The 25,460-nt window shown below is 41.3% G+C and overlaps 1 protein-coding gene across 1 annotated transcript in view; it reads right to left on the bottom strand.

Annotated features, from left to right (window-relative positions):
* Positions 1 to 4,597: 4,597 nt before the first annotated feature.
* Positions 4,598 to 25,460, bottom strand: part of SLC35E3 (solute carrier family 35 member E3) — a 53,084-nt gene continuing 32,221 nt past the window's right edge. The window contains exons 4-5 of the mRNA XM_081248556.1: positions 17,362 to 17,503; positions 4,598 to 4,680 (exon numbers count right to left, since the gene is read on the bottom strand). Of these exons, the coding sequence (XP_081104682.1) occupies positions 4,613 to 4,680; positions 17,362 to 17,503 (210 nt within the window). The 3' untranslated portion in view covers positions 4,598 to 4,612. The remainder of the gene's footprint in view (positions 4,681 to 17,361; positions 17,504 to 25,460) is intronic.

The raw sequence follows: 25,460 nt of genomic DNA on the forward strand, positions 1-25,460 counted from the left end.
GGCGCTATTTTTGTATTTCTGTGTTTGCACCTCCCTACCGCAATGGAAACTCAGGCAAATACGCATCTAAGTGCCGCTACCGAAAAAGAAACCACAATTAACAGCTGTGCGATATATTAAGCCCGCACCGCCAGCCGCTGGGGTTTTTTTTTTAAGTATGATTAAAAATAGCACAGTATGGGCTTGTTCAGGGATGCATACAGTATTCTAGTTGAAGGAATAAAAGGCTGGTAGTTACCGTTAGAGATGGGTGGGGTAAAGAACGGTTACTCTTAACTTTATGCTTTTAGAGTGTTTGGGTTTCTTTTGTTTATATGATGAATGTATTCATTCCCATTAAAAATATCTGTTTCTATATTAGGCATTCAGTACTGAAAGACTCACCTACTTGCCCCTTTTGGCACATAGGCATGGCAGTCTCAAAAATGAGCCAGGACATGAGAATTGAGTTGGCTCACCCCAAAAAGCACAGTCATCGCAAAAACAGCTTCTTTGGCAAGAAAGTAACTAGTTCCTTGTGAACGGGGAACTTTCTGATAAAGTTATATCTTTCCTTTCTCCCACACCCTAGTCTACTAGAAAGCAATCTTCTTTAAACATAGTGGTCGCTCAATTAATTTAATTGCTAACATTATCTTCAGGGATTGGTTTGGCTTTTAAAAAAAAATCTCTTTGTCAAATCAAATATAGTGAGGTTTCTGGTTGTAAAAGCGTGTGCTTGACACAGGATAAAAGAAAATCTCAAGAGATGGAGAAAATAGCATAAAAAGATAAATTATACAAGTTGGCATTTGTTAATGCCAAGTGAAGGAACAGGTATGTGCTACAAGAGTTCAAAGACAGGATTGCTCAGTGAATACCCAGGCGGTTCACAAAGGCCTCAGAGACGTTTAGATATATCTTGTGCCTTGAAGGATGGTAAGACTTAAGACAGACAATATTCCAGGCACAAGAAGAATATTCTTCAGAAAGTCCAGAAGTGAAAATGTTGTTTTGTTTCTGGGGTTTTTTTGGCCATGCCTCGCAGCACATGGGATCTCAGTTCCCCGACCTTGGATCGAACCTGCGCCCCCTGCAGTGGAAGTATGGAGTCTTAACCACTGGACTGCCAGGGAAGTCCTCAGAAGTGAAAATGTAAAGGACCATTTGAGAAACAATAAGTTTGACTTACAACCAAGGAAAAGAAAAACCAAAAAAAATTTTTTTTCAGAATTTGGAGGTTCCTTAAATGCCAAGCAAAGGAATTTGGGCTTTGGACAGGGTAGGCAGTGGACAGAGGGGAAGAACGTAAACAAGTGAGTTGCTTTAAACTGTTTTTAACAGCACCACCATGACCAAATTCATGAATAGACTGGCCAGCCTCCTCTGGACCAACTTTCCCCCTTCTCTTTGGCCCTGTGTTCTGAAAAAATCCTCCTGGCAGAATTAGTAGAGCAGAAACAAAAGGGCAGAACTGATAGGATTAGTCTTTTTCTTCTAATGGAACCAAAAAAGAAGGGCAGAAATGAAGTGATAGGATCTGGAGTGTTGGGGGAAGAGATGAATGAGGCAAGGATTCTATCTTTCAAGGAATTGATATTGAAAATTTACCGAGTGTACCAAGCACTCCCCAAGGCCCCTATTGGTGAACAAGATGGTCATATTACCTGCCATCACAGAACCTAGCAGGATGACTCTGAATTTCCACCCAAAGAGAATAATGATATTGCTGACTGAAAGTCTAGAGGAAATGCAGTTGAGGAGTTGTTTGAGTTTTAGATGATGTACCACAGAATGAAGAGTTCAGTGTAGAACTGAAGCTCAGGCTGGCGACAGAGCTATCAAGGTGATGGTTGGCTCCACACGTAAGACCTGATGAGTTCCCCAAAGGAGAGAAGAGACTAGATTGGGATAAGGCAGCAGGGGAACAAACAGCAGAGAATGAGAGGAATGACCAGAAGGCCAACCAACACAGGACCATATGGTGGTGTCTCAAAACCACAGGAGCCAAGTAATGGTACTGAATACTGCAGAAGTCAAAGAAAACGAAGAATGAGAAAACACACTGGATCTGCTCCCTCTAAAAACAGTTCCTGTTGTTTGTGACTTTACCGTTATGAAAAAATGCAGACCAGCTGCTGCTGTTTCCCTGCATTCCACTGTTGTCCTGTGTCACTCTGCCCTTGCTGTGCTTCCTGGAGGCTTCTCTGGGGGCATCTTCTGCTTAATATTTGGTAGCATTGTTCTTGACATCCTCCTTTGTTCTAAGAGATGGAGATACCTTGAGCATCTTTATGTTCTTGGCACCTAAACTCTGCAGACACATGCACAGTAGACTTTTATGCTGGTCCAAGAGCCATTTCATACTTGCATTTATTAATGACAACTGACTAATCTTTAAAGAATGGTAGAAAATAAACAAGATTTATCTCAGAAACAATGTTTAGAATGCTAAAAGTTCTGCAATATTTATGAGACTATCTAAAATTACAGAATTAGTTCAAATTCCTCATGTATTTGCAGACATCTGGAGATAGTGTCATTTAAAAAGCAAAAACCCAGCAAATGGTGGCTATAAAATACAGGGTTTTTATTTCTATTTGGAGAATTAATCAACTAACTTTTTGTTTATTTTGGCAAGATTCAAGTATGCAGAAATATTCACAAAACAATTAATATCCAATGTAACCACTGCCTATAATACACATTTGTCATTTCTGCTTTGGATAGATTTTAAAAAGGGAACATAAAAAAAGTTGAAGTTCCCCTATTCTCATTCCTAATCCCATTCTCCTCCCTCTCTTGAGACAATCATAATTATCAACTTGATGTTTATCTACTGAGTCCACGTTTTTATACATTGACTCTAAACAGTAAGCACAATAGACCATATATACATACATATAAAAGGAATTGCTGGCCCATAGGGTATTAATCTTTATGGTAAGTTTCAATATCTAACAGGGAAAGCTGTCCTTATCTTTTTCACTATTGTTTTGGCTCTTCTTGAATGTCACTTTTAGAATCAGTTTGTCTAATTAATAAAATAGAATCTTACTGGGATTTTGATTCAAACTGCATTGGATTAATAGATTAAATTGACATCTTTTCAGTTTGGATTCTTCCCAAATGAGAACATATCATATTGTTCCTTTTTTTTCAGGTCTCCCTTTTACATCCTTTAATAATGTTTTATCATTTTCTCCCTAGGTCTCTAGTATCTTTGGCTATTTTTTCTGAGGTAATTTATAATTTTTATTGCTATTATAAATTATATCTTTTTCTGTTTTATTTCTAGTTGCTTATTTTTGACATATGGGACAATTATTTATTTATTTATTTATTTATTTATTTATTTTTGCTGTATGCGGGACTCTCACTGTTGTGGCCTCTCCCATTGCGGAGCACAGGCTCCGGACGCACAGGCTCCACGGCCGTGGCTCACGGGCCCAGCCGCTCCGCGGCATGTGGGATCTTCCCGGACCGGGGCACGAACCCGTGTCCCCTGCATTGGTAGGCAGACTCTCAACCACTGCGCCACCAGGGAAGCCCCCTTCCTCACTAATCCTAATGTTAGCATTTGATTTAAAGTGAGAGATGTGCGACTCTTCCTTTCATTTGAACACTTAGAGGCCATCGTAGGGTTATTAATTGCCCTAATTACAATACTGTTGTGTCCCAGGAAATAGGGAGACCCAAGGAGAGGGAGAGAGAAAGGAGGATGGCTGGTTGGTGGAGAAGTCAAAACACACACAACATTTATCGATTAAGTTTGCCTTCTTATATGGGTGCGGTTTGTGGCACCCCAAAACAATGACAATATTAACATCAAAGATTACTGATCACAGGTCACCAGAACATATATAATAATAATGAAAAAGTTTGAAATAGTGCCAGAATTACCAAAACATGACACCCAGACATGAAGTGAGCAAATGCTGTGGGAAAAATGGTGCTGATAGACTTGCTCAATGCAGGATTGCCACAAACATTTGATTTGTAACCAAAATAAAAGGCAACATCTGTGAAATGCAATAAAGCAAAGCACAATAAAATGAATTATGCCTCTATAAGGGTGACTCAACATACTGTTGCCGCCTTTAAGATAAAGGGAGCCATGTGTCAAGGAATGCAGGCAGCATTCAGGAGCCAAGAGTGGCCTCCACTGACTGTCGGCAAGGAAAACGGGGCCGTGCTTCTATAATCAACGCAATCTGAATATGGGCCCAAATCTGAATGAGCTAGAAAGCAGGTTCTTTTCTAGAGCCTACAGATGAGAGCTCAAGCTGGCCAATCTTGAGTTCGACTTTGTGAGACCTGGAGCAGAGAAACCCAGCTGAGTTCACTTGGACTTCTGATACATAGATCTGAGAGCTAATACATTTGTGTTACTTTAAGCCACTCTGTTTGTGGTGATTTGTTACACAGCAATAGAGAACCACTACATGACTCCTTTGGTATTGGGTTGGGAAGGTGGAAGGAGGGGAAAATGATTGCCCTTGAAGTTTGTTTCCCTTATATGAATTGTACATAATCATGGTTCCTTTATATGAACAATACCAGCTAAATGATGGAGACATTTCTGTCCCCTTTCTGTTGGTTGTCCTGGATTCCTGTTTAATATCAGTTGGCATCACATCAGTTCCCTCCAGGTGGCAGGTGTCCAAAGCTCGTTCTCCAAAGGGGTCCTATGGCTTGGTCCTGGCGGGAAGTTGGACAGGGGGGATCTGAATGAAGTTCAATTTCTTTTGCCCCAGCTGAGCACATTCCACCATACATATCCTACAGTCTTTTGCTGCCAGGGTTCTATTACAAGGCTGTGTCCATCTTAGGGGCTACCAGTAAAACTCCTAACACCCCTGCCATCTTCTTAGGGACTACTGACTTGCAAGAAACTCCTGCAAATTTTCCACATCAAGGCAGAGGATGCTACTCAAACTCACTACGTCTCTTCTGCCAGTTGAGTGGTTCATCAACTTCCAGACAAGATATGATCACAAGTTTCAGATTTAGTTGGGGGTATGGGATGTTATAAACTCTCTGTTCCTCCAAAACGTGACCTATTTTTTCATGGTCCTCCCTTTAAACTCTCAATGGTAAAAGTTATCAAACTGGCTGAACCTGTATTGCCCCTGTGGGAACCAGAGTCTCAAGTCAAGAACTGGGCCTAATTTGATCTTAGTTTTGGAGAACTGAGTAACTATTCTCATCAGGACAATATCCCCACTGAAATCCTCTAAGGACTGTAGCCTCTGGTAACCTCTGAGGACAGGATATCAGTTATGCTCCATATTATCCTGTTGCACAATTCTTGTTACAAATTTAATTCATCAGTGTCTTTAAAAAAGAGAAAAAAAAGCCCTAAGTAACTAATAACTAAGTAGAGTTTATCTGAGTAAATACAAGCATGATTCAATATTATCAGATCTATCACTATAATCTTACCATATTAACAGATTAAGGAGAAAAACACTTGATCATCTCCAGATGTATAAAGAAGTATTTGATAAAACTGAACACTTATTCATATATTTTAAAAATTAAAAAACCTGTGAATAGAAGGAAAGTTTTATAGTGTAATAAAGGGCAACTACCTAAAACTTACAGCAAACATCAAACTTTAAAAGCATTTTTTATTGAAGTCCAGCATAAGACAAGGATGCCCACTATCATTGCTACTATTCCCTGAAGTAATAATTTTTATAATGATTTTAAGACAAGAAAATAAGGGAATTCCCTGGCCATCCAGGGGTTAGGACTCTGTACTTTCACTGCCCAGGGCCCAGGTTTGATCCCTGTTCGGGGGACTAAGATCTGCAAGCCACACGGCCTGGCAAAACAAAAGACAAAAAACAAATGCATATATATATAATATACACACACACACATATATACATAAGAAAGGAAGAGACAAATTGATGATTTTTACAGATGAGATTATTATTTACATAGAAAATTCAAAAGCATCTACTGAAAAGCTAGTTATATTTATAAAACAAAATGCAGCAGTGTTGCTGGCTCTAAGATCAAAATACAGCCCGGAGGAAGATGGCGGAAGAGTAAGACGCGGAGATCACCTTCCTCCCCACAGATACATCAGAAATTCATCTACACGTGGAACAACTCCTACAGAACACCTACTGAACGCTGACAGAAGACCTCAGACCCCCCAAAAGGCAAGAAGCTCCCCACATACCTGGGTAGGGCAAAAGAAAAAAAGAATAAACAGAGACAATAGGATAGGGACGGGACCTGCACCAGTGGGAGGGAGCCGTGAAGGGGGGAAGGTTTCTACACACTACAAGCCCCTTCGCGGGCGGAGACTGCAGGTGGCGGAGGGGGAAAGCTTCGGAGTAGCGGAGGAGAGCACAGCAACAGGGGTGCGGAGGGCAAAGCGGAGAGATTCTGGCACAGAGGACCGGTGCCCTCAGGCACACACCAGCCCGAGAGGCTTGTCTGCTCGGCCGCCGTGGCGGGCGGGGCTGGGAGCTGAGGCTCGGGTATCGGCTTTCAGTCGGAGCGCAGGGAGAGGACTGGGGCTGGCGGCAGGAAGAGAGCCTGAAGGGGTTAGTGCACCACGGCTAGCCCGGAGGGAGTCCGGGGAAAGGGTCTGGAGCTGCTGAAGAGGCAAGAGACTTTTTTCCCTTTTGTTTCCTGGTGCGCGAGGAGAGGGCATTAAGAGGGCTGCTTGGGGAAGCGCCGGAGACAGGCACGAGCCGCGGGTAAGGCACGGACCTCGGAGACGGGCGTGGGCCGCCGCCGCCGCCGCCCGCCGCCGCCCGCCGCCGCGGCCCGCCGCCGCCGCCGCAGCCACCGCCGCCCGCCGCAGCCACCGCCGCCCGCCGCGGCCCGCCGCCGCCGCCGCCGCCGCCGCGGCCCGCCGCCGCCGCCGCTGCCGCCGCCGCCGCGGGGCCTGTGTGCGAGCGCGGGTCACTGTCCGCCCCGCCTTCCGGGGGGCCTGTGCACCCCGCCACTGCCGGGGTCCCCGAGACCCGGGGACGGCTTTCCCGGTAAAGCGCACGGAGCGCCTCGGGCTGCTGCAACGTCACGCCGGCCTCTGCCGCCGCAGGCCCGCCCCACACTGCGCGCCCCTCCCTCCCCTCTGCCTGAGTGAGCCAGAGCCCCCGAATCAGCGGCTCCTTTAAACCCGTCCTGTCTGAGCGAAGAACGGACGCCCTCCGGCGACCTACGCGCAGAGGCGGGGCCAGGTGCAAGGCTGAGACCCGGGAGCTGTGAGAGCAGAGGCAGGGAAATCTCTCTGTGCAGCCTCGGAGGCAGCGGATTAAAGCTCCACGGTCCATTTGATGTGCCCTGCGTCTGTGGAGTGCATGAATGGACAGCGAATCATCCCAAATTGAGGAAGTGGACTTTGAGGACAAGATTTAAGACTTTACCCCCTTTTCCTCTTTTTACAACGAATTATTCCAAATTAAGGAGGTGGACTTAGAGAGCAAGATTTCAGACTTCTCGCCCTTTTCCTCTTTTTACAACGAATTATCCCAAATTGAGGAGGTGGACTTGGAGAGCAAGATTTTTGATTTTTCCCCCTGCTCTCTTTTTGTGAATGTGTATGTGTAATCTTCTGTGTAAGATTCTCTCTGTATAGCTTTGCTTCCACCATATGTCCCAGGGTTCTATCGGTCCGGTTTTTTTTTTTTTTTCAATAATTACTTTCTAATTTTAATAACGCTACTATATTTCATACTTTATTCTATTTTACTTTACCTGCTCTTTCTTTTTTTCCTACTCTCCCTTCCTCCCTCCCTCCCTCCGCTCCTCCTTTCCTTCTTTCTTTTTCTTTCCTCCCTCCCACCCTTCTTCTTTCCACTTTCTTTTTCTTTCCTTCCTCCCTCCCTCCTGTCTTTCTTCCTTTCCTTCCTCCCTCCCTCCCTCCCTCCTTTCTTTCCTTCTTTCTTTCCATCCTTCCTCCCTCCCTCCCTCCTTTCTTTCTTCCTTCCTTCCTTCCTTCCTTTCTTCCCTTCCTTTCTTTCCCTCTCTCTTTCTTTCTTCTACTAATTCTTTCTTTCTACTTTTTCTCCCTGTTATTCTGAGCCGGGTGGATGAAAGGCTCTTGGTGCTGCAGCCAGGAGCCAGTGCTGTGCCTCTGAAGTGGGAGAGCCAACTTCAGGACACGGGTCCACAAGAGACCTCCCAGCTCCACAGAATATCAAGCAGCGAAAATCTCCCAGAGATCTCCATCCCAACACCAGCACCCAGCTTCAGTCAACGACCAGCAAGCTACAGTGCGGGTCACCCTATGCCAAGCAACTAGCAAGGCAGGAACACAACCCCACCCATTAGCAGAGAGGCTACCTAAAAACATAATAAGGCCATAGGCACCCCAAAACACACCACCAGACGTGGACCTGTCCACCAGAAAGACAAGATCGAGCCTCAACCACCAGAGCACAGGAATTAGTCCCCCCCACCAGGAAGCCTACACAACCTACTGAAACAACCTTAGCCACTGGGGTCAGACACCAAAAACAACGGGAACTACGAATCTGCAGCCGGCAAAAAGGAGACCCCAAACACAGTAACATAAGCAAAATGAGAAGGCAGAAAAACACACAGCAGGTGAAGGAGCAAGATAAACACCTACCAGACCTAACAAATGAAGAGGTAATAGGCAGTCTACCTGAAAAAGAATTCAGAATAATGATAGTAAAGCTGATCCAAGATTCTATTTCCAAGATCCATAATCTTGGAAATAGAATAGACAACATGCAAGAAACAGTTAACAAGGACCTAGAAGAACTAAAGATGAATCAAGCATCGATTAAAAACACAATAAATGAAATGAAAAATACTCTAGATGGGATCAATAGCAGAATAACTGAGGCAGAAGAACGGATAAGTGAGGTGGAAGATAAAATAGTGGAAATAACTGATGCAGAGCAAAATAAAGAAAAAAGAATGAAAAGAACAGAGGACAGTCTCAGAGACCTCTGGGACAACATTAAACGCACCAACATTCGAATTATAGGGGTTCCAGAAGAAGAAGAGAAAAAGAAAGGGACTGAGAAAATATTTGAAGAGATTATAGTTGAAAACTTCCCCAATATGGGAAAGGAAATAGTTAATCAAGTCCAGGAGGCACAGAGAGTCCCATACAGAATAAATCCAAGGAGAAATACACCAAGACACATATTAATCAAACTGTCAAAAATTAAACACAAAGAAATCATATTAAAAGCAGCAAGGCAAAAACAACAAATAACACACAAGGGAATCCCCATCAGGTTAACAGCTGATCTCTCAGCAGAAACCCTACAAGCCAGAAGGGAGTGGCAGGACATAATTAAAGTGATGAAGGAGAGAAACCTGCAACCTAGATTACTCTACCCAGCAAGGATCTCATTCAGATTTGATGGAGAAATTAAAACCTTTACAGACAAGCAAAAGCTGAGAGAGTTCAGCACCACCAAACCAGCTTTACAACAAATGCTAAAGGAACTTCTCTAGGCAAGAAACACAACAGAAGGAATATACCTACAATAACGAACCCAAAGCAATTAAGGAAATGGGAATAGGAACATACATATCAATAATTACCTTAAATGTAAATGGACTAAATGCTCCCACCAAAAGACACAGAGTGGCTGAATGGATACAAAAACAAGACCCATATATATGCTGTCTACAAGAGACACACTTCAGACCTAGAGACACATACAGATTGAAAGTAAAGGGATGGAAAAAGATATTCCATGCAAATGGAAATCAAAAGAAAGCTGGAGTAGCAATTCTTATATCAGACAAAATAGACTTTAAAATAAAGACTATTAGAAGAGACAAGGAAGGACACTACATAATGATAAAGGGATCGATCCAAGAAGAAGATATAACAATTGTAAATATTTATGCACCCAACATAGGAGCACCTCAATACATAAGGCAAATACTAACAGCCATAAAAGGGGAAATCGACAGTAACACACTCATAGTAGGGGACTTTAACACCCCACTTTCACCAATGGACAGATCATCCAAAATGAAAATAAATAAGGAAACACAAGCTTTAAATGATACATTAAACAAGATGGACTTAGTTGATATTTATAGGACATTCCATCCAAAAACAACAGAATACACATTTTTCTCAAGTGCTCATGGAACATTCTCCAGGATAGATCATATCTTGGGTCACAAATCAAGCCTCGGTAATTTTAAGAAAATTGAAATTGTATCAAGTATCTTCTCCGACCACAATGCTATGAGACTAGACATCAATTACAGGAAAAGATCTGTAAAAAATACAAACACATGGAGGCTAAACAATACACTACTCAATAACGAAGTGATCACTGAAGAAATCAAAGAGGAAATTAAAAAATACCTAGAAACAAATGACAATGGAGACACGACGACCCAAAACCTATGGGACGCAGCAAAAGCAGTTCTAAGGGGGAAGTTTATAGCAATACAATCCCACCTTAAGAAACAGGAAGCATTTCGAGTAAACAACCTGACCCTGCACCTAAAGCAATTAGAGAAAGAAGAACAAAAATACCCCAAAGCTAGCAGAAGGAAAGAAATCATAAAGATCAGATCAGAAATAAATGAAAAAGAAATGAAGGAAACGATAGCAAAGATCAACCAAACTAAAAGCTGGTTCTTTGAGAAGATAAACAAAATTGACAAACCATTAGCCAGACTCATCAAGAAAAAAAGGGAGAAGACTCAAATCAATAGAATTAGAAATGAAAAAGGAGAAGTAACAACTGACACTGCAGAAATACAAAAGATTATGAGAGATTACTATAAGCAACTCTATTCCAATAAAATGGACAACCTGGAAGAAATGGACACATTCTTAGAAATGCACAACCTGCCAAGACTGACTCAGGAAGAAATAGAAAATATGAATAGACCAATCACAAGCACTGAAATTGAAACTGTGATTAAAAATCTTCCATCAAACAAAAGCCCAGGACCAGATGGCTTCACAAGTGAATTCTATCAAACATTTAGAGAAGAGCTAACACCTATCCTTCTCAAACTCTTCCAAAATATAGCAGAGGGAGGAACACTCCCAAACTCATTCTACGAGGCCGACATCACCTTGATACCAAAACCAGGCAAGGATGTCACAAAGAAAGAAAACTACAGGCCAATATCACTGATGAACATAGATGCAAAAATCCTCAACAAAATACTAGCAAACAGAATCCAACAGCACATTAAAAGGATCATACACCATGATCAAGTGGGGTTTATCCCAGGAATGCAAGGATTCTTCAATATACGCAAATCAATCAATGTAATTCACCATATTAACAAGTTGAAGGAGAAAAACCATATGATCATCTCAATAGATGCAGAGAAAGCTTTCGACAAAATTCAACACCCATTTATGATAAAAACCCTGCAGAAAGTAGGTATAGAGGGATCTTTCCTCAACATAATAAAGGCCATATATGACAAACCCACAGCCAACATTGTCCTCAATGGTGAAAAACTGAAACCATTTCCACTAAGATCAGGAACAAGACAAGGCTGCCCACTCTCACCACTCTTATTCAACATAGTTTTGGAAGTTTTAGCCACAGCAATCAGAGAAGAAAAGGAAATAAAAGGAATCCAAATTGGAAAAGAAGAAGTAATGCTGTCACTGTTTGCAGATGACATGATACTATACATAGAGAATCCTAAAGATGCTACCGAAAAACTACTAGAGCTAATCAATGAATTTGGTAAAGTAGCAGGATATAAAATTAATGTACAGAAATCTCTGGCATTCCTGTACACTAATGATGAAAAATCTGAAAATGAAATCAAGAAAACACTCCCATTTACCATCGCAACAAAAAGAATAAAATATCTAGGAATAAACCTACCTAAGGAGACAAAAGACCTGTATGCAGAAAACTATAAGACACTGATGAAAGAAATTAAAGATGATACAAATAGATGGAGAGATATACCATGCTCCTGGATTGGAAGAATCAATATTGTGAAAATGACTCTACTACCCAAAGCAATCTACAGATTCAATGCAATCCCTATCAAACTACCAATGGCATTTTTCACAGAACTAGAACAAAAAATTTCAAAATTTGTTTGGAAAAACAAAAGGCCCCGAATAGCTAAAGCAATCTTGAGAACGAAAAACGGAGCTGGAGGAATCAGGCTCCCTGACTTCAGACTATACTACAAAGCTACAGTAATTAAGACAGTCTGGTACTGGCATAAAAACAGAAAGATAGATCAGTGGATCAGGATAGAAAGCCCAGAGATAAACCCACGCACATATGGCCAACTTATCTTTGATAAAGGAGCCAGGAATGTACAGTGGAGAAAGGACAGCCTCTTCAATAAGTGGTGCTGGGAAAACTGGACAGGGACATGTAAAAGTTTGAGATTAGATCATTCCCTAGCACCATACACAAAAATAAGCTCAAAATGGATTAAAGACTTAAATGTAAGGCCAGAAACTATCAAACTCTTAGAGGAAAACATAGGTAGAACACTCTATGACATAAATCACAGCAAGATCCTTTTGGACCCACCTCCTAGAGAAATGGAAATAAAAACAAAGATAAACAAATGGGACCTAATGAAACTTCAAAGCTTTTGCACAGCAAAGGAAACCATAAACAAGACCAAAAGACAACCCTCAGAATGGGAGAAAATATTTGCAAATGAAGCAACTGACAAAGGATTAATCTCCAAAATTTATAAACAGCTCATGCAGCTCAATAGCAAAAAAACAGACAACCCAATCCAAAAATGGGCAGAAGACTTAAATAGGCATTTCTCCAAAGAAGATATACAGACTGCCAACAAACACATGAAAGAATGCTCAACATCATTAATCATTAGAGAAATGCAAATCAAAACTACAATGAGATATCATCTCACACCAGTCAGAATGGCCATCATCAAGAAATCTAGAAACAATAAATGCTGGAGAGGGTGTGGAGAAAAGGGAACACTCTTGCACTGCTGGTGGGAATGTGAATTGGTACAGCCACTATGGAGAACGGTATGGAGGTTCCTTAAAAAACTACAAATAGAACTACCATATGACCCAGCAATCCCACTACTGGGCATATACCCTGAGAAAACCATAATTCAAAAAGAGACATGTACCAAAATGTTCATTGCAGCTCTATTCACAATAGCCCGGAGCTGGAAACAACCTAAGTGTCCATCATCGGATGAATGGATAAAGAAGATGTGGCACATATATACAATGGAATATTACTCAGCCATAAAAAGAAACGAAACTGAGCTATTTGTAATGAGGTGGATAGACCTAGAGTCTGTCATACAGAGTGAAGTTAGTCAGAAAGAGAAAGACAAGTACCGTATGCTAACACATATATACGGAATTAAAAAAAAAAAAATGTCATGAAGAACCTAGGGGCAAAACAGGAATAAAGACACAGACCTACTTGGGAATGGACTTGAGGATATGGGGAGGGGGAAGGGTAAGCTGTGACAAAGCGAAAGAGAGGCATGGACATATATACACTACCAAACGTAAGGTAGATAGATAGTGGGAAGCAGCCGCAGAGCACAGGGAGATCAGCTCGGTGCTTTGTGACCGCCTGGAGGGGTGGGATGGGGAGGGTGGGAGGGAGGGAGATGCATGAGGGAAGGGATGTGGGAACAGATGTATATGTATGACTGATTCACTTTGTTATAAAGCAGAAACTAATTAAAAAAATAAATAAATAAACTTAAAAAAAAAAAAAAATCAAAATACAAAAATCAGGGCTTCCCTGGTGGTGCAGTGGTTGAGAGTCCGCCTGCCGATGCAGGGTACACGGGTTCGTGCCCCGGTCCGGGAAGATCCCACATGCCGCGGAGCGGCTGGGCCCGTGAGCCATGGCCACTGAGCCTGCGTGTCCAGAGCCTGTGCTCCGCAGCGGGAGAGGCCACAACAGTGAGAGGCCCGCGTACTGCAAAAAAAAAAAAAAAAAAAAAATCAATAATTGTCCCATATGTCAAAAATAAGCAACTGGAAATAAAACAGAAAAAGATATAATTTATAATAGCTGAGCCATGGCCGCTGAGCCTGCGCTTCAAAAGCATGTCAAAAGCGCGTCAAAAGCATGTCAAAGGCATGTCAAAAGCCAAAATAGGCCAAAAGCTACTGTGAATGCACAGTAAACGTTCTTGAAGGAAATTAAAAGTGCTACTCCAGTGAACACACAAACAATAAGAAAGCAAAACAGCCTTATGGCTGATATGGAGAAAGTTGTAGTGGTCTAGAGAGAACATCAAACCAGGCCACAATATTCCCTTAAGCCAAAGACTAATCCAGAGAAAAGCCCTAACCCTCTCCAATTCTATGAAGGCTGAGAGAGGTAAAGAAGTTGCAGGAGAAAAGTCTGAGGCTGGCAGAGGTTGGTTCCTGAGGTTAAAGGAAAGAAGCTGTCTCTATAACATCAAAGTGCAAGGTGAAGCAGCAAGTGCTGATGTAGATGGTGCAGCAAGTTATCTAGAAGATCTAACTAAGATCATTAATGAAGGTGGCTACACTAAACAACAGATTTTCAGTACAGATGAAACAGCCTTCTATTGGAAGAAGATGCCATCTAGGACTTTCATAGCTAAAGAGGAGAAGTCAATGCCTGGCTTCAGAGCTTCAAAGGACAGGCTGAATCTCGAATCTCTTGCTAGGAGTTAATGCAGCTGGTGACTTGAAGCCAGTGCTTATTTACTATTCTGAAAATCCTGGGGCCTTCAGAATTATGCTAAATCTACTCTGCCTGTGCTCTATAAATGGAACAACAGTGCCTGGATGACAGCACATTTGTTTACAACATGGGTTACTGAATATTTTAAGCCCACTGCTGAGACCTGCTGCTCAGAAAAAAAGATTCCTTTTCAAACATTATCGCTCACTGACAATGCACTTCGTCACCGAAGAGCTCTGATGGAGATGTACAAGGAGATTCATGTTGTTTTCATGCCTGCTAACCCAACATCCATTCTGCAGTCCATGGATCAAGGAGTCATTTTGACTTTCAAGTCTTATGATTTAAGAACTACATTTCATAAGGCTTTAGCTGCTATAGATAGTGATTCCTCACGATGAATCTGGGCAAAGCCAATTGAAAATCTTTTGGAAAGAATTCGCCATTCGAGATGCCATTAAGAACATTCATGATTCATGAGATAAGGTCAAAATACCAACATCAACAGGAGCTTGAAAGAAGTTGATTCCAACTCTCATGGATGACCTTGAGGGGTTCAAGACTTCAGTGGAAGAAGTAACTGCAGATGTGGAGGGAAAAGCAAGAGAACTGGAATTAGAAGTGGAGCCCAAAGATGTGACTGCATTGCTGCCATCTCAGGCTAAAACCTGAACAGCTGAGGAGCTGCTCAGATCAACAGAGAGTGGTTTCTTGAGATGGAATCTACTCCTGGTGAAGACGCTGTGAAGATCATTGAAATGACAACAAAGGATTTAGAAAATGCTATCAAATAGCATTGCATGCTGCAGAGAAATCGTTCATGAAGAGAAGAGTCACCAATGTGGTAAACCTCACCGTGGTCGTATTCTAAGAAACTGCCACAGCCATCCTAACCTTCAGCAACCTGACCCATCAGCAGCCATCAATATCGAGTCAAGACCCTCCACCAGCAGAAAAGACTACAAGTCATTGAAGTCTTACATGATGGTTAGCAGTTTTTAGGAATAAATTATTTTTAAATTAAGGTTTGTACATTGATTTTTAGACATAATGCTACTGCACACTTAATACTCTACAGTATAGTGTAAACATAATGTTTATATTCAGTGGGAAACTAAAACATTTGTGTGACTCACTTTAATGCAATATTCACTTTTCTGCAGTGCTCTGGAACTGAACCCACAATGTCTCCAATGCCTGTACTTTGAATCTCTGGCTCACCCCTCTGCTACCAGCCAGAGAAAACTCTGAGCTTACAGGCCCCCTATGGGGCTTCCATGGTGGCACAGTGGTTAAGAATCTGCCTGCCAATGCAGGGGACACAGGTTCGATCCCTGGTCCGGGAAGATGCCACATGCCATAGAGCAACTAAGCTCATGCGCCACAACTACTGAGCCTGTGCTCTAGAACCTGTGAGCCACAACTACTGAGCCCACGTGCCGCAACTACTGAAGACCATGCACCTAGAGCCTGTGCTCGGCAACAAGAGAAGCCACTGCAATGAGAAGCCTGAGCACCGCAACAAAGAGTAGCCCCCTCTTGCCACAACTAGAGAAAGCCCATGCACAGCAGCCCAACGCAGCCAAAAATAAAATAAAATTTAAAAAATATAAAAAAGGCTCCTGGGCTTCCCTGGTGGCGCAGTGGTTGAGAGTCCGCCTGCCGATGCAGGGGAAATGGGTTCGTGCCCCGGTCTGGGAAGATCCCACATGCCGCGGAGCGGCTGGGCCCGTGAGCCATGGCCGCTGGGCCTGTGCGTCCGGAGCCTGTGCTCCGCAACGGGAGAGGCCACAACAGTGAGAGGCCCACATACCGCAAAAAAAAAAAAAAAAAAAGGCTCCTATGATTAGAATTGACCAACCCACACAGTCTCCCTTTTGCCATGTGATGTAACATAATCATGGCCCTGCTGACAACTTGATTTCAGAATTCTGGCCTCCAGAACCCTGAGACAATAAATTTCTGTTGTGCTGAGACCATCTAATTTGTGGCACTTTGCTAAGACAGCCATAGCAAACTAATATAGTTAGTTTCCGAGACTTACCACTCAGAATTATGACTACTGTAATTTTGTATTGAGTGAAAAATTATGGTACAACTGAGGACTGGAAAATCTGGCTTAGGCAGAGATAGGTGTCTTTGAATGACAGGTCCACAGGGCTTCAAGTTAAAATCTCACGAAAGTAGTACTGCCTTGCAGGACTGTGGAGTAGCCTTTCATGGCATTAAAATTGTCCTCCCAGGACAAGTTGGGGTGGTGGTTGCCATGCTCAGTGGATTCCTTGAGTGGGTCAGAGAATTCCTGCCCTGGAGGTCAGCAGTCTCTGCTTGACTACTCACTTTAAACTGCTGCTGGTTGCTGAGGTGTTTGCCATTGTCTAGCATCTACAACTGGCTCCAGATGATTCCACTGTTGATGCTCAAAGTAGTTAAAAAGACACTGTGCCTTCTCCATGATGAGGAGCTGCCTCATAGGCACGTGGACCTTCAAGTTTTTCCTCATGTGGCCAAACCTAGAAGGGGAAGCCAACTTCTATTTGTCTAGCTCCTAATTCAGGTCACCCTAACACTTGTGGGCTTCTTTTTTTTTTAATGCCATGATATTTTCTTTCTTGATTGTGAGGCAACACTATCACTTACATAGATTATGTCAGACATTTTGGGTCAAACTGTTCCCTAGAACCCAAAATAAACAGCAGAAAGTTAAACCAAAAAAGCACAAATGACCCACCTTGCAGTACATGCTCAACAGAGGATAGCTCAGGATACTCATTGGCTGAGAGTCTTGGCAGCATAGTACACTTACTCTCATTGGCTGGAGCAAACAGGACAACTGCCTTACCAGCTCTAATTGGCTGTGACCATAGACGACACTGAAAGAATGAGAGAAATAGATCTGTAAACAATATTGTAATGGATTATTATATAACTAATGAGGTTGAAAATTTAACTCACCACAGCTCAGACAGGCAAATAAAAAATAACACTTTAATTTTGCCTACAATTATTTCTGAGGCTGTACTTGGAATTTAATAGGCAAATTAATTAAATGTCCAATATTATTTAAATCTGGTTATTTAAATCATTTGAACCGTGTCCAGTCTCTTTTATTTTACTATTTTTAAAGGTAAGTCATAATTATTTTTTTTATTATTGAAGTATAGTTGATTTACAATGTTGTGTTAGTTTCAGGTGTGCAGCAAAAGTAATTCAGTTACACATACATATATATATATTTTTCATATTCTTTTCCCTTATAGGTTATTACAAAATATTGAGTATCGTTCCCTGTGCTATACAGTAGGTCCTTGTTTGTTATCTCTTTTATATATAGCAGTGTGTAATCCCAAACTCCACATTTATCCTCCCCCATTTCCCCTTTGGTAACCATAAGTTTGTTTTCTATGTCTGTGGGTCTGTTTCTGTTTTGTATATAAGTTCATTTGTATATATATATAGTTTAGATTCCACATATAAGCGATATCATATGGTATTTGTCTTTGTCTGACTTACTTCACTTAATACGATAATCTCTAGTTCCATCCATGTTGCTGCAGTGTCCAGTCTCTTTTAAATAGAAATGTTCATAGGAGCTTGTGGTATTTAACAGTTTATCCTAAGAATTTCAATGATTAGTCATGCAATGAATAGTCTGGTTTTAAAAAATAAATAGGTAGGTAGGTAAATAGAAATGCTCATCTTTCTTTTAGATCTTCCTCATCCCTTGCTTTTCTAAGTTGGTATTCTAGTATTGGGGTGGGAGTGGAGGTGGTCCTGGCACGTGTTGTTTTGTGTCAATTCTGCTCACATCTGTTGCTTTCCAGCCAGCTGATGTCCTTTGACCACCTGGTTACTCCACAGTCTGTTAGCTTCTGATGCCACAATCTAGAGCTTATAGCCCCAACCCTACTAATAAAGTCTAATCCTATTCCCTTGCTCTGTGAGCCCCTTGGCTTTTTTTTTTTTTTTTTTTTGCGGTACGAGGTCCTCTCACTGCTGTGGCCTCTCCCGTTGCAGAGCACAGCCTCCCGACGCGGAGGCCCAGCGTCCATGGCTCACGGGCCCAGCCGCTCCGCGGCATGTGGGATCTTCCCGGACCGGGGCACAAACCCGTGTCCCCTGCATCGGCAGGCGGACTCTCAACCACTGCGCCACCAGGGAAGCCCCAGCCCCTTGGCTTTAGCACTTACTCACTGCTTAGATTTGGGGGCTCCCTGTTTATTTCTGGTACAAAAGAAAACATCTCTTTCTTGATTTCAAGTTATGCTATATATGTACTTGTGTGTATTTAAATTTATATTTATATGTATTTAAATTTTATTTGATGTTTTACACAGCATCTCTAAGTGTTTAAAGGGAGTATATATATTTCATCTACAGCAGTTATTAATCAGAAAACAGACTAAATTTTGAAAAATAAAATGAAAATAAGTAATACACAAATTATCTTTGTTAAAAAAGGGGGCATCATTATAGATAAGATCAAATCCCCGTCAAGTCCCACCCACACTCCTGTCCCTCATAGAAATATATCTGTAACTTGTTTTTTTACCCAACTGCATGCTGTGGAGAGCTATCCAGGTTGGCGCAGACCTACCATACCCTTTAACTGTCTCAAATCACCACATACACAGTTTGAGTGTACATGTTATTAGCCATTCTTCTATTCATGATTCAGTGTTTCCTGTTTCTCCCTATGAGGAACTCTGCAATGGACATGCTTGTACATGTTTTCTTGTGCACAAGTGCCAGTGTTTTTCAAAAGTAGAGACTAATATCTGGAATGGCTGGCTCACAGCATATGTATATTTTTATTTTATTTAATATTGCCAAATTTCCCTGTTCAACGTGGCTCTGTCAGTTTTATATTCCCATTAGCAGTGTGTATGTATGTCTTTTCACACCCATGTCAACCCGTTTTATTAATGGATTTAATTTTTGACAGTATAATGGTTGAAAATTATCTCAATATTCTAAATATAATCAATTTTTTTGATAATTGGTGACATTCAGCTTCTTTTTATATGTCCATTGGCCAATTGTATTTATTTTTCTATAAATAACTTATCCTATGATTTTTCTCCATGTTCCCATTGGTTTATTTGAGTTTTCCATTTTTGTAGGTGTGTCTTATGGATCTAAAAACTAATCTTTTCTGCATCATATGTATGGCAAATATTATCTCCTAATCTGTCACTTGTCTCTGAACTACACTTAAACATATTGGACATATTATTGAAGGCTTATGATGCCTTTTGTAGTAGAGAACTTTTACATGCTGTTCAAATTTATCCGTCTTGATGCAGTCAAACATATCAATTTATTCCTTTAGGTCTTTTGCATTTAGGGCCTAGTTTAAAACGACTTCTAGTTTCCCAGCCATAAACGTATTCTCCTACGTTTTCTTCTGATATATTTAGGGTTTTGTTTCTTTACATTTGGGTCTTTAGTCCCTCTAGAATTTATTTTCATGAATGGTGTTAGGTAGAGAATCTAACTTTATCAAAACAAATGATCAGCTGTCCCAAAGCCATTTACTGAGTTGTTAGAACTTCCCCACTGAAACTGACTCCGTCTTTATTGTACATACCACTCTAACTTGGGTGAAATAGCCATCTGCAGGCATAACCTACACTATGAAAAGGCTTACACTTCGGCTGCTGAAACTAGGCAAATACACCAGACTTATCTAAGACAGCAGGATGTGTCCTTAAAATGAGAATAGTAACTTAGTTATTTCAGAGCCTCTCTGGAATAATACAGTTGTCCCTTGGAATCCACGGGGGATGGGTTCCAGGACAGCCCCACACCAAAATCCATGGATGCTCAAGTCCCTTATATAAAATTCTGTATTTGCATATAATCTATGTGCATACTCCCACACAACTTTAAATCATCTCTATATCACTTGTAATACTTAATACAATATCAACTATGTGTAAACAGTTGTACATACAATCTGATTGCTATGTAAAAAGTTGCCAATGTACGGCAAATTCAAGTTTTGCTGTTTGGAACTTTCTGGAATTTTTTTCCCCGAATATTTTCCATCTGAGGTTGGTTGAATCCCCGGATGCAGAACCTGTGAATACAGAGGGCCAACTCTATATAGTAAAGGAGGGTTACATTTATATACAGGAAGCATATAAAAAGGAGAAACAAATAGTAAGAATTTGATCAATTCACTAGAGAAATACATAAAATTTTCCAGGCCTTTCCATAGTTTGAAAGAAATAGCTTTCTACATTAGTCTACTCCCCTCTCTCTGATTATATGCCCATTAAACTTTCAACTAGCTTATCCAGTTTCATAGGCACCTTGATGCAAAAGCAGGGGATGCCCATAAAGAAGAAATGAGTAAATCTATCTTTCTGAACTGAAAAATTGATACTCTGTTGTACAAATCAGGCCTTTAAGAGACTTTAATTGTGTAGTTTAAACAGGTCAAGCCATACAGTTTTCTGGAATTCTAATTCTGTGGTTTTATCTCCAGTGCTTGCATAGTGCCTGGTATATAGAAAATACTCAGTACATTTTTTTTTTTTTTTTTTTTTTGGCGGTACGCGGGCCTCTCACTGCTGTGGCCTCTCCCGCTGTGGAGCACAGGCTCCGGACGCACAGGCTCAGTGGCCATGGCTCACGGGCCCAGCTGCTCCGCGACATGTGGGATCCTCCCGGACCGGGGCATGAACCTGTTTCCCCTGCATCGGCAGGCGGACTCTCAACCACTGCGTCACCAGGGAAGCCCTCAGTACATTTTTTGAATGAATGGATGGCTAAAACCATCACTGTTGTTTGGTTAGGTTAACAGTTGAAATGCTATGAATCATAGTCGTTTCCCCCCCTAGTATTACTGTGTAAATGATTTCGTTCTGCAGTAGAATACAGGCCTGCAGCTTGAAGTAGAGCTCATCACATTCAAGGCAGATCGCAAATACCTCATTCATTTACTCACTCATACAATAAAAATTAACTAAGTACTCATTAACCACGGTGCTACACTCTGGGGAATACAATTTAAAAACCAAAAAACAAAAAACACCACAGTTCTTGTATTTAACCAGAGTGGAAGGTAGAGGGAACTGCAATTGCAAGTAGTTGAAGTTCTAAGCAGCAGATTGAACACAGTGGGGAAACCAAGCTATCTGCACTCAGAAATGAGAGAAGGCTAGCAGTCCTTAACTGGAGAGGACCATGGACCTCCAGGGTCCCACTCATTCAGCTTAGGTTCATGTGTCAAGTACAAAGTTAAAAACTCCAGGCCTTTCCAGAAGACTGAGGAATCACACAGATTAGCGGACCAAGAACTGTTGGACATTTAGGTGCTTTCCAATTTTTTGCTATTATCAATAGTTCTGTGATAAACTTCCCTAGACAAAAATCCTTGGGCACATCTTAACTTCCTGCAAGTGGATTCTTTGGGTCAAAGAAAGGCTATGTCAATTTACAGTTTTATAAGTGATATAAGAGGGTACTTGTTTTCCCATACCCTTGATTACTAAATTTGGAAAGATATGGAGTTCTAGGTCTCTATGAAAATGAAAACAAAATGTTTGCCAATTTTATATGTTGAAAATTTCCATTTACCTTTTCATTTCAGAACTATTTTCATCAGTTAAAAAAACTTGTATGGTATTTATAGAAAAAGGAATTCACTTTACGTTATATTACAATGATTGCTGGAGTCTTGTTTGTTTGTATTAAAATTCCTGAGTTGATGGGACTTCCCTGGCGGTCCAGTGGTTAAGACTCCATGCTTCCAATGCAGGGGGTGTGGATTCAATCCCTGGTCAGGGAACTAAGATCCCACATGCCACTTGACCGGCCAAGAGGAAAAAAAAAAAAAAAAAATTCCTGAGTCGAAGCAGAAGCCCGCTTTAACTTGTGGGTTTAAGGCAGAGGTGTCTTAGAAGGAAAAAAGATGGAAAAGGTTAAGACAAAAATGTAATACGATAGGAAATGGAGACAAAAAGAGCAAAAGTGTGAAAGGAAAATGATGGAGACATGAGAGAGCCCGACTCCTGCCACCATGTGCCCAGCTTGTACTTGCCCACTTTCTTGTGTAGTTGTCCTGTCTGATGTTCTCGGTTCAAACATTGAGCAACTACAGCTTCCTTTATCATTAGAGGAGGAAATGAAAGAGCAAGCATAATTACAGGCTGAGGAGTAATTACTGGGGCCAAAATGAGAAATCAGCACAGAATGTTTCTTTAAAGGGAAAATCCACATGTTCAGACTTGTTAAGTCATCAGGATTCTAGGGCTCTGACCCTCTGATGTTAGTCATTCCTTCCTTTTCAACGGTTCCCTCCCTAGTTTTCTAACTGGTCATTGTGTTGTTAATAAACACAGCAGGGCCCTTCAAATCTCTCTGAAAAGTCTGAGAATGAATTCAAATTCTAATAAGCAGCATTTCTGAACGCTGAAAAATAAATCAGTTGACTACTTATTTTATTTCTTTCTTCCTCTTAAGATTTTCCCCCTTTAAGGGAATTCACTGAACTAAAATTTAAAACTTTGAAGAAGCTTTGGTTTTAAGATGACAGAAGAGGAAGTTTCTCTATAAATAAGTTTAAGGTTTAGAAAACCAGCAGCAGCAATGGCTCCCTCTAACTACCAGAAAATGCTACAATCTAACCGTGGTTTTGTTTTCGACCTTAGAGGCTGTCATTTCTTTTAAAAATTTGGTCAGGCTGTTTTCTATCTTTCATCACTTTACTTAAAGTGTCCTCTTCACTCTTAAGTTATTTAGAGACATAAATCTAAATACGTCACATAAAAATAGGAACAGGGACTTCGCTGGTGGCACAGTGGTTAAGAATCTGCCTGCCAGTGCAGGGGACGTGGGTTCGATCCCTGATCTGGGAAGATCTCACATGCCGCGGAGCAACTAAGCCCGCGAGCCACAACTACTGAAGCCCGTGCGCCTAGAGCCCGTGCTTGGCAACAAGAGAAGCCACCACAATGAGAAGCCCGCGCACCACAAAGAAGAGTAGCCCCTGCTCGCCGCAACTAGAGAAAGCCCGCGCACAGCAACGAAGACCCAACACAGCCAAAAGTAAATAAATAAATAAATAAAAATAGGAACAAAAATTAATAGAGTAATTTCAAAAAGGATATTTCTGACTATTTTTTAAAGTAGGGCTGGGGTAGGGGGATTAGGGAGATATTGGTCAAAGGGTAAAAAGCTGCAGTTAGAAGATGAGTAGGGGGCTTCTCTGGTGGCACAGTGGTTGAGAGTCCGCCTGCCGATGCAGGGGACGTGGGTTCGTGCCCCGGTCCGGGAAGATCCCACATGCTGCGGAGCAGCTGGGCCTGTCGTGAGCCATGGCCGCTGAGCCTGCGCGTCCGGAGCCTGTGCTCCACAACGGGAGAGGCCACAACAGTGAGAGGCCCGCGTACCGGAAAAAAAAAAAAAAAGAAGATGAGTAGGTTCCGGGGATCTAATGCACAGCACTGTGATTATAGTTAACAATATTGTAGTATATATTTCAAAGCTGCTAAGAGACTGGATCATAAATGTTCTCACCACAAAAAAGAAATGATGATTATGTGAGGTGATGGAGGTATTAGCTAATGCTATGGTGGCAATCATACTGCAATATATGTATCAAATCACATGTTGTACCTTAAACTGACACAGTTTTATATGTCAATTATATCTCAATAAAAATAAAAAATAAAAGCAAGTTAAAAAAAACCCAAAACAAAAAAAACAAAATACAGATAGACCAGTGGATATCTATTTAACAGAGTATTCCATCACTGAAACTTTACAAACAATAAGTGCTGGAGAGGGTGTGGAGAAAATGGAACCTCCTGCACTGTTGGTGGTAATGTAAATTGGTACAACCACTATGAAGAACAGAATGGAGTTTCCTTAAAAAACTAAAAATAGTAGCAAGCCCACTCCTGGACATGTATCAGGAGAAAACCATAATTCGAAAAGATATATGCACCACAATGTTCCTTGCAGCACTATTTACAATAGCCAAGACATGGAAGCAACCTAAGTGTCCATCGACAGAGGAATGGATAAAGATGTGGTACATATATCCATATACAATGGAATATTACTCAGCCATGAAAAAAGAATGAAATAATGCCACTTACAGCAACAGGGATGGACCTAGAGATGATCATACTAAGTGAAGTAAGTCAGACAGAGAAAGACATACATCATATGATACCACTCATATGTGGAATCTAATTTTTTTAAAAAAAAGATACAAATGAACTTATTTACAAAACAGAAACAGACTCACAGACACAGAAAACAAACTTAACGGTTACCAAAGGGGAAAACGTTGTGGGGGTGATAAATCAGGAGCTGGGGATGAACACACGCACACTACTATATATAAGACACATAACCCACGAGGACCCACTGCATAGCACAGGGAACTCTGCTCAGTACTCTGTAATGACCTATGTGGGAAAAGAATCTGAAAAAGAATGAAAATATATATGTGTAGAACTGAATCACTTTGCTGTACAACTGAAACTAACACAACATTGTAAATCAACTATACTCCGATAAAATTTAAAAAAGAAAACAGAGTATTGTAAACCTAAAGAAACAGGAATCCAGTTCAAGAGGCAAAGCGTCTATTTGGGATCAAAGAATTGCAATTTGGGGTACACAGATTTAGACAGAAACCCAAATAGGGTCTTGATTCCTGGAGAAGGGCTCAGGGTTCTTACGGGGAAAAGAGAGGAAGATGAGGTAAGTTGTTTTTTAAGAGGAGTTCGTTAGTGTAAGATGAAGTAATCGATCAGGTGAAGTGTTCATTGGTAAAAGATGAGGAAAAGCTAGCGGTCTCTAGGTCAA

This window comes from Mesoplodon bidens (genome assembly GCF_964165515.1).
Source record: "Mesoplodon bidens genome assembly, chromosome: 11".
Taxonomy (NCBI): Eukaryota; Metazoa; Chordata; class Mammalia; order Artiodactyla; family Ziphiidae; genus Mesoplodon; species Mesoplodon bidens.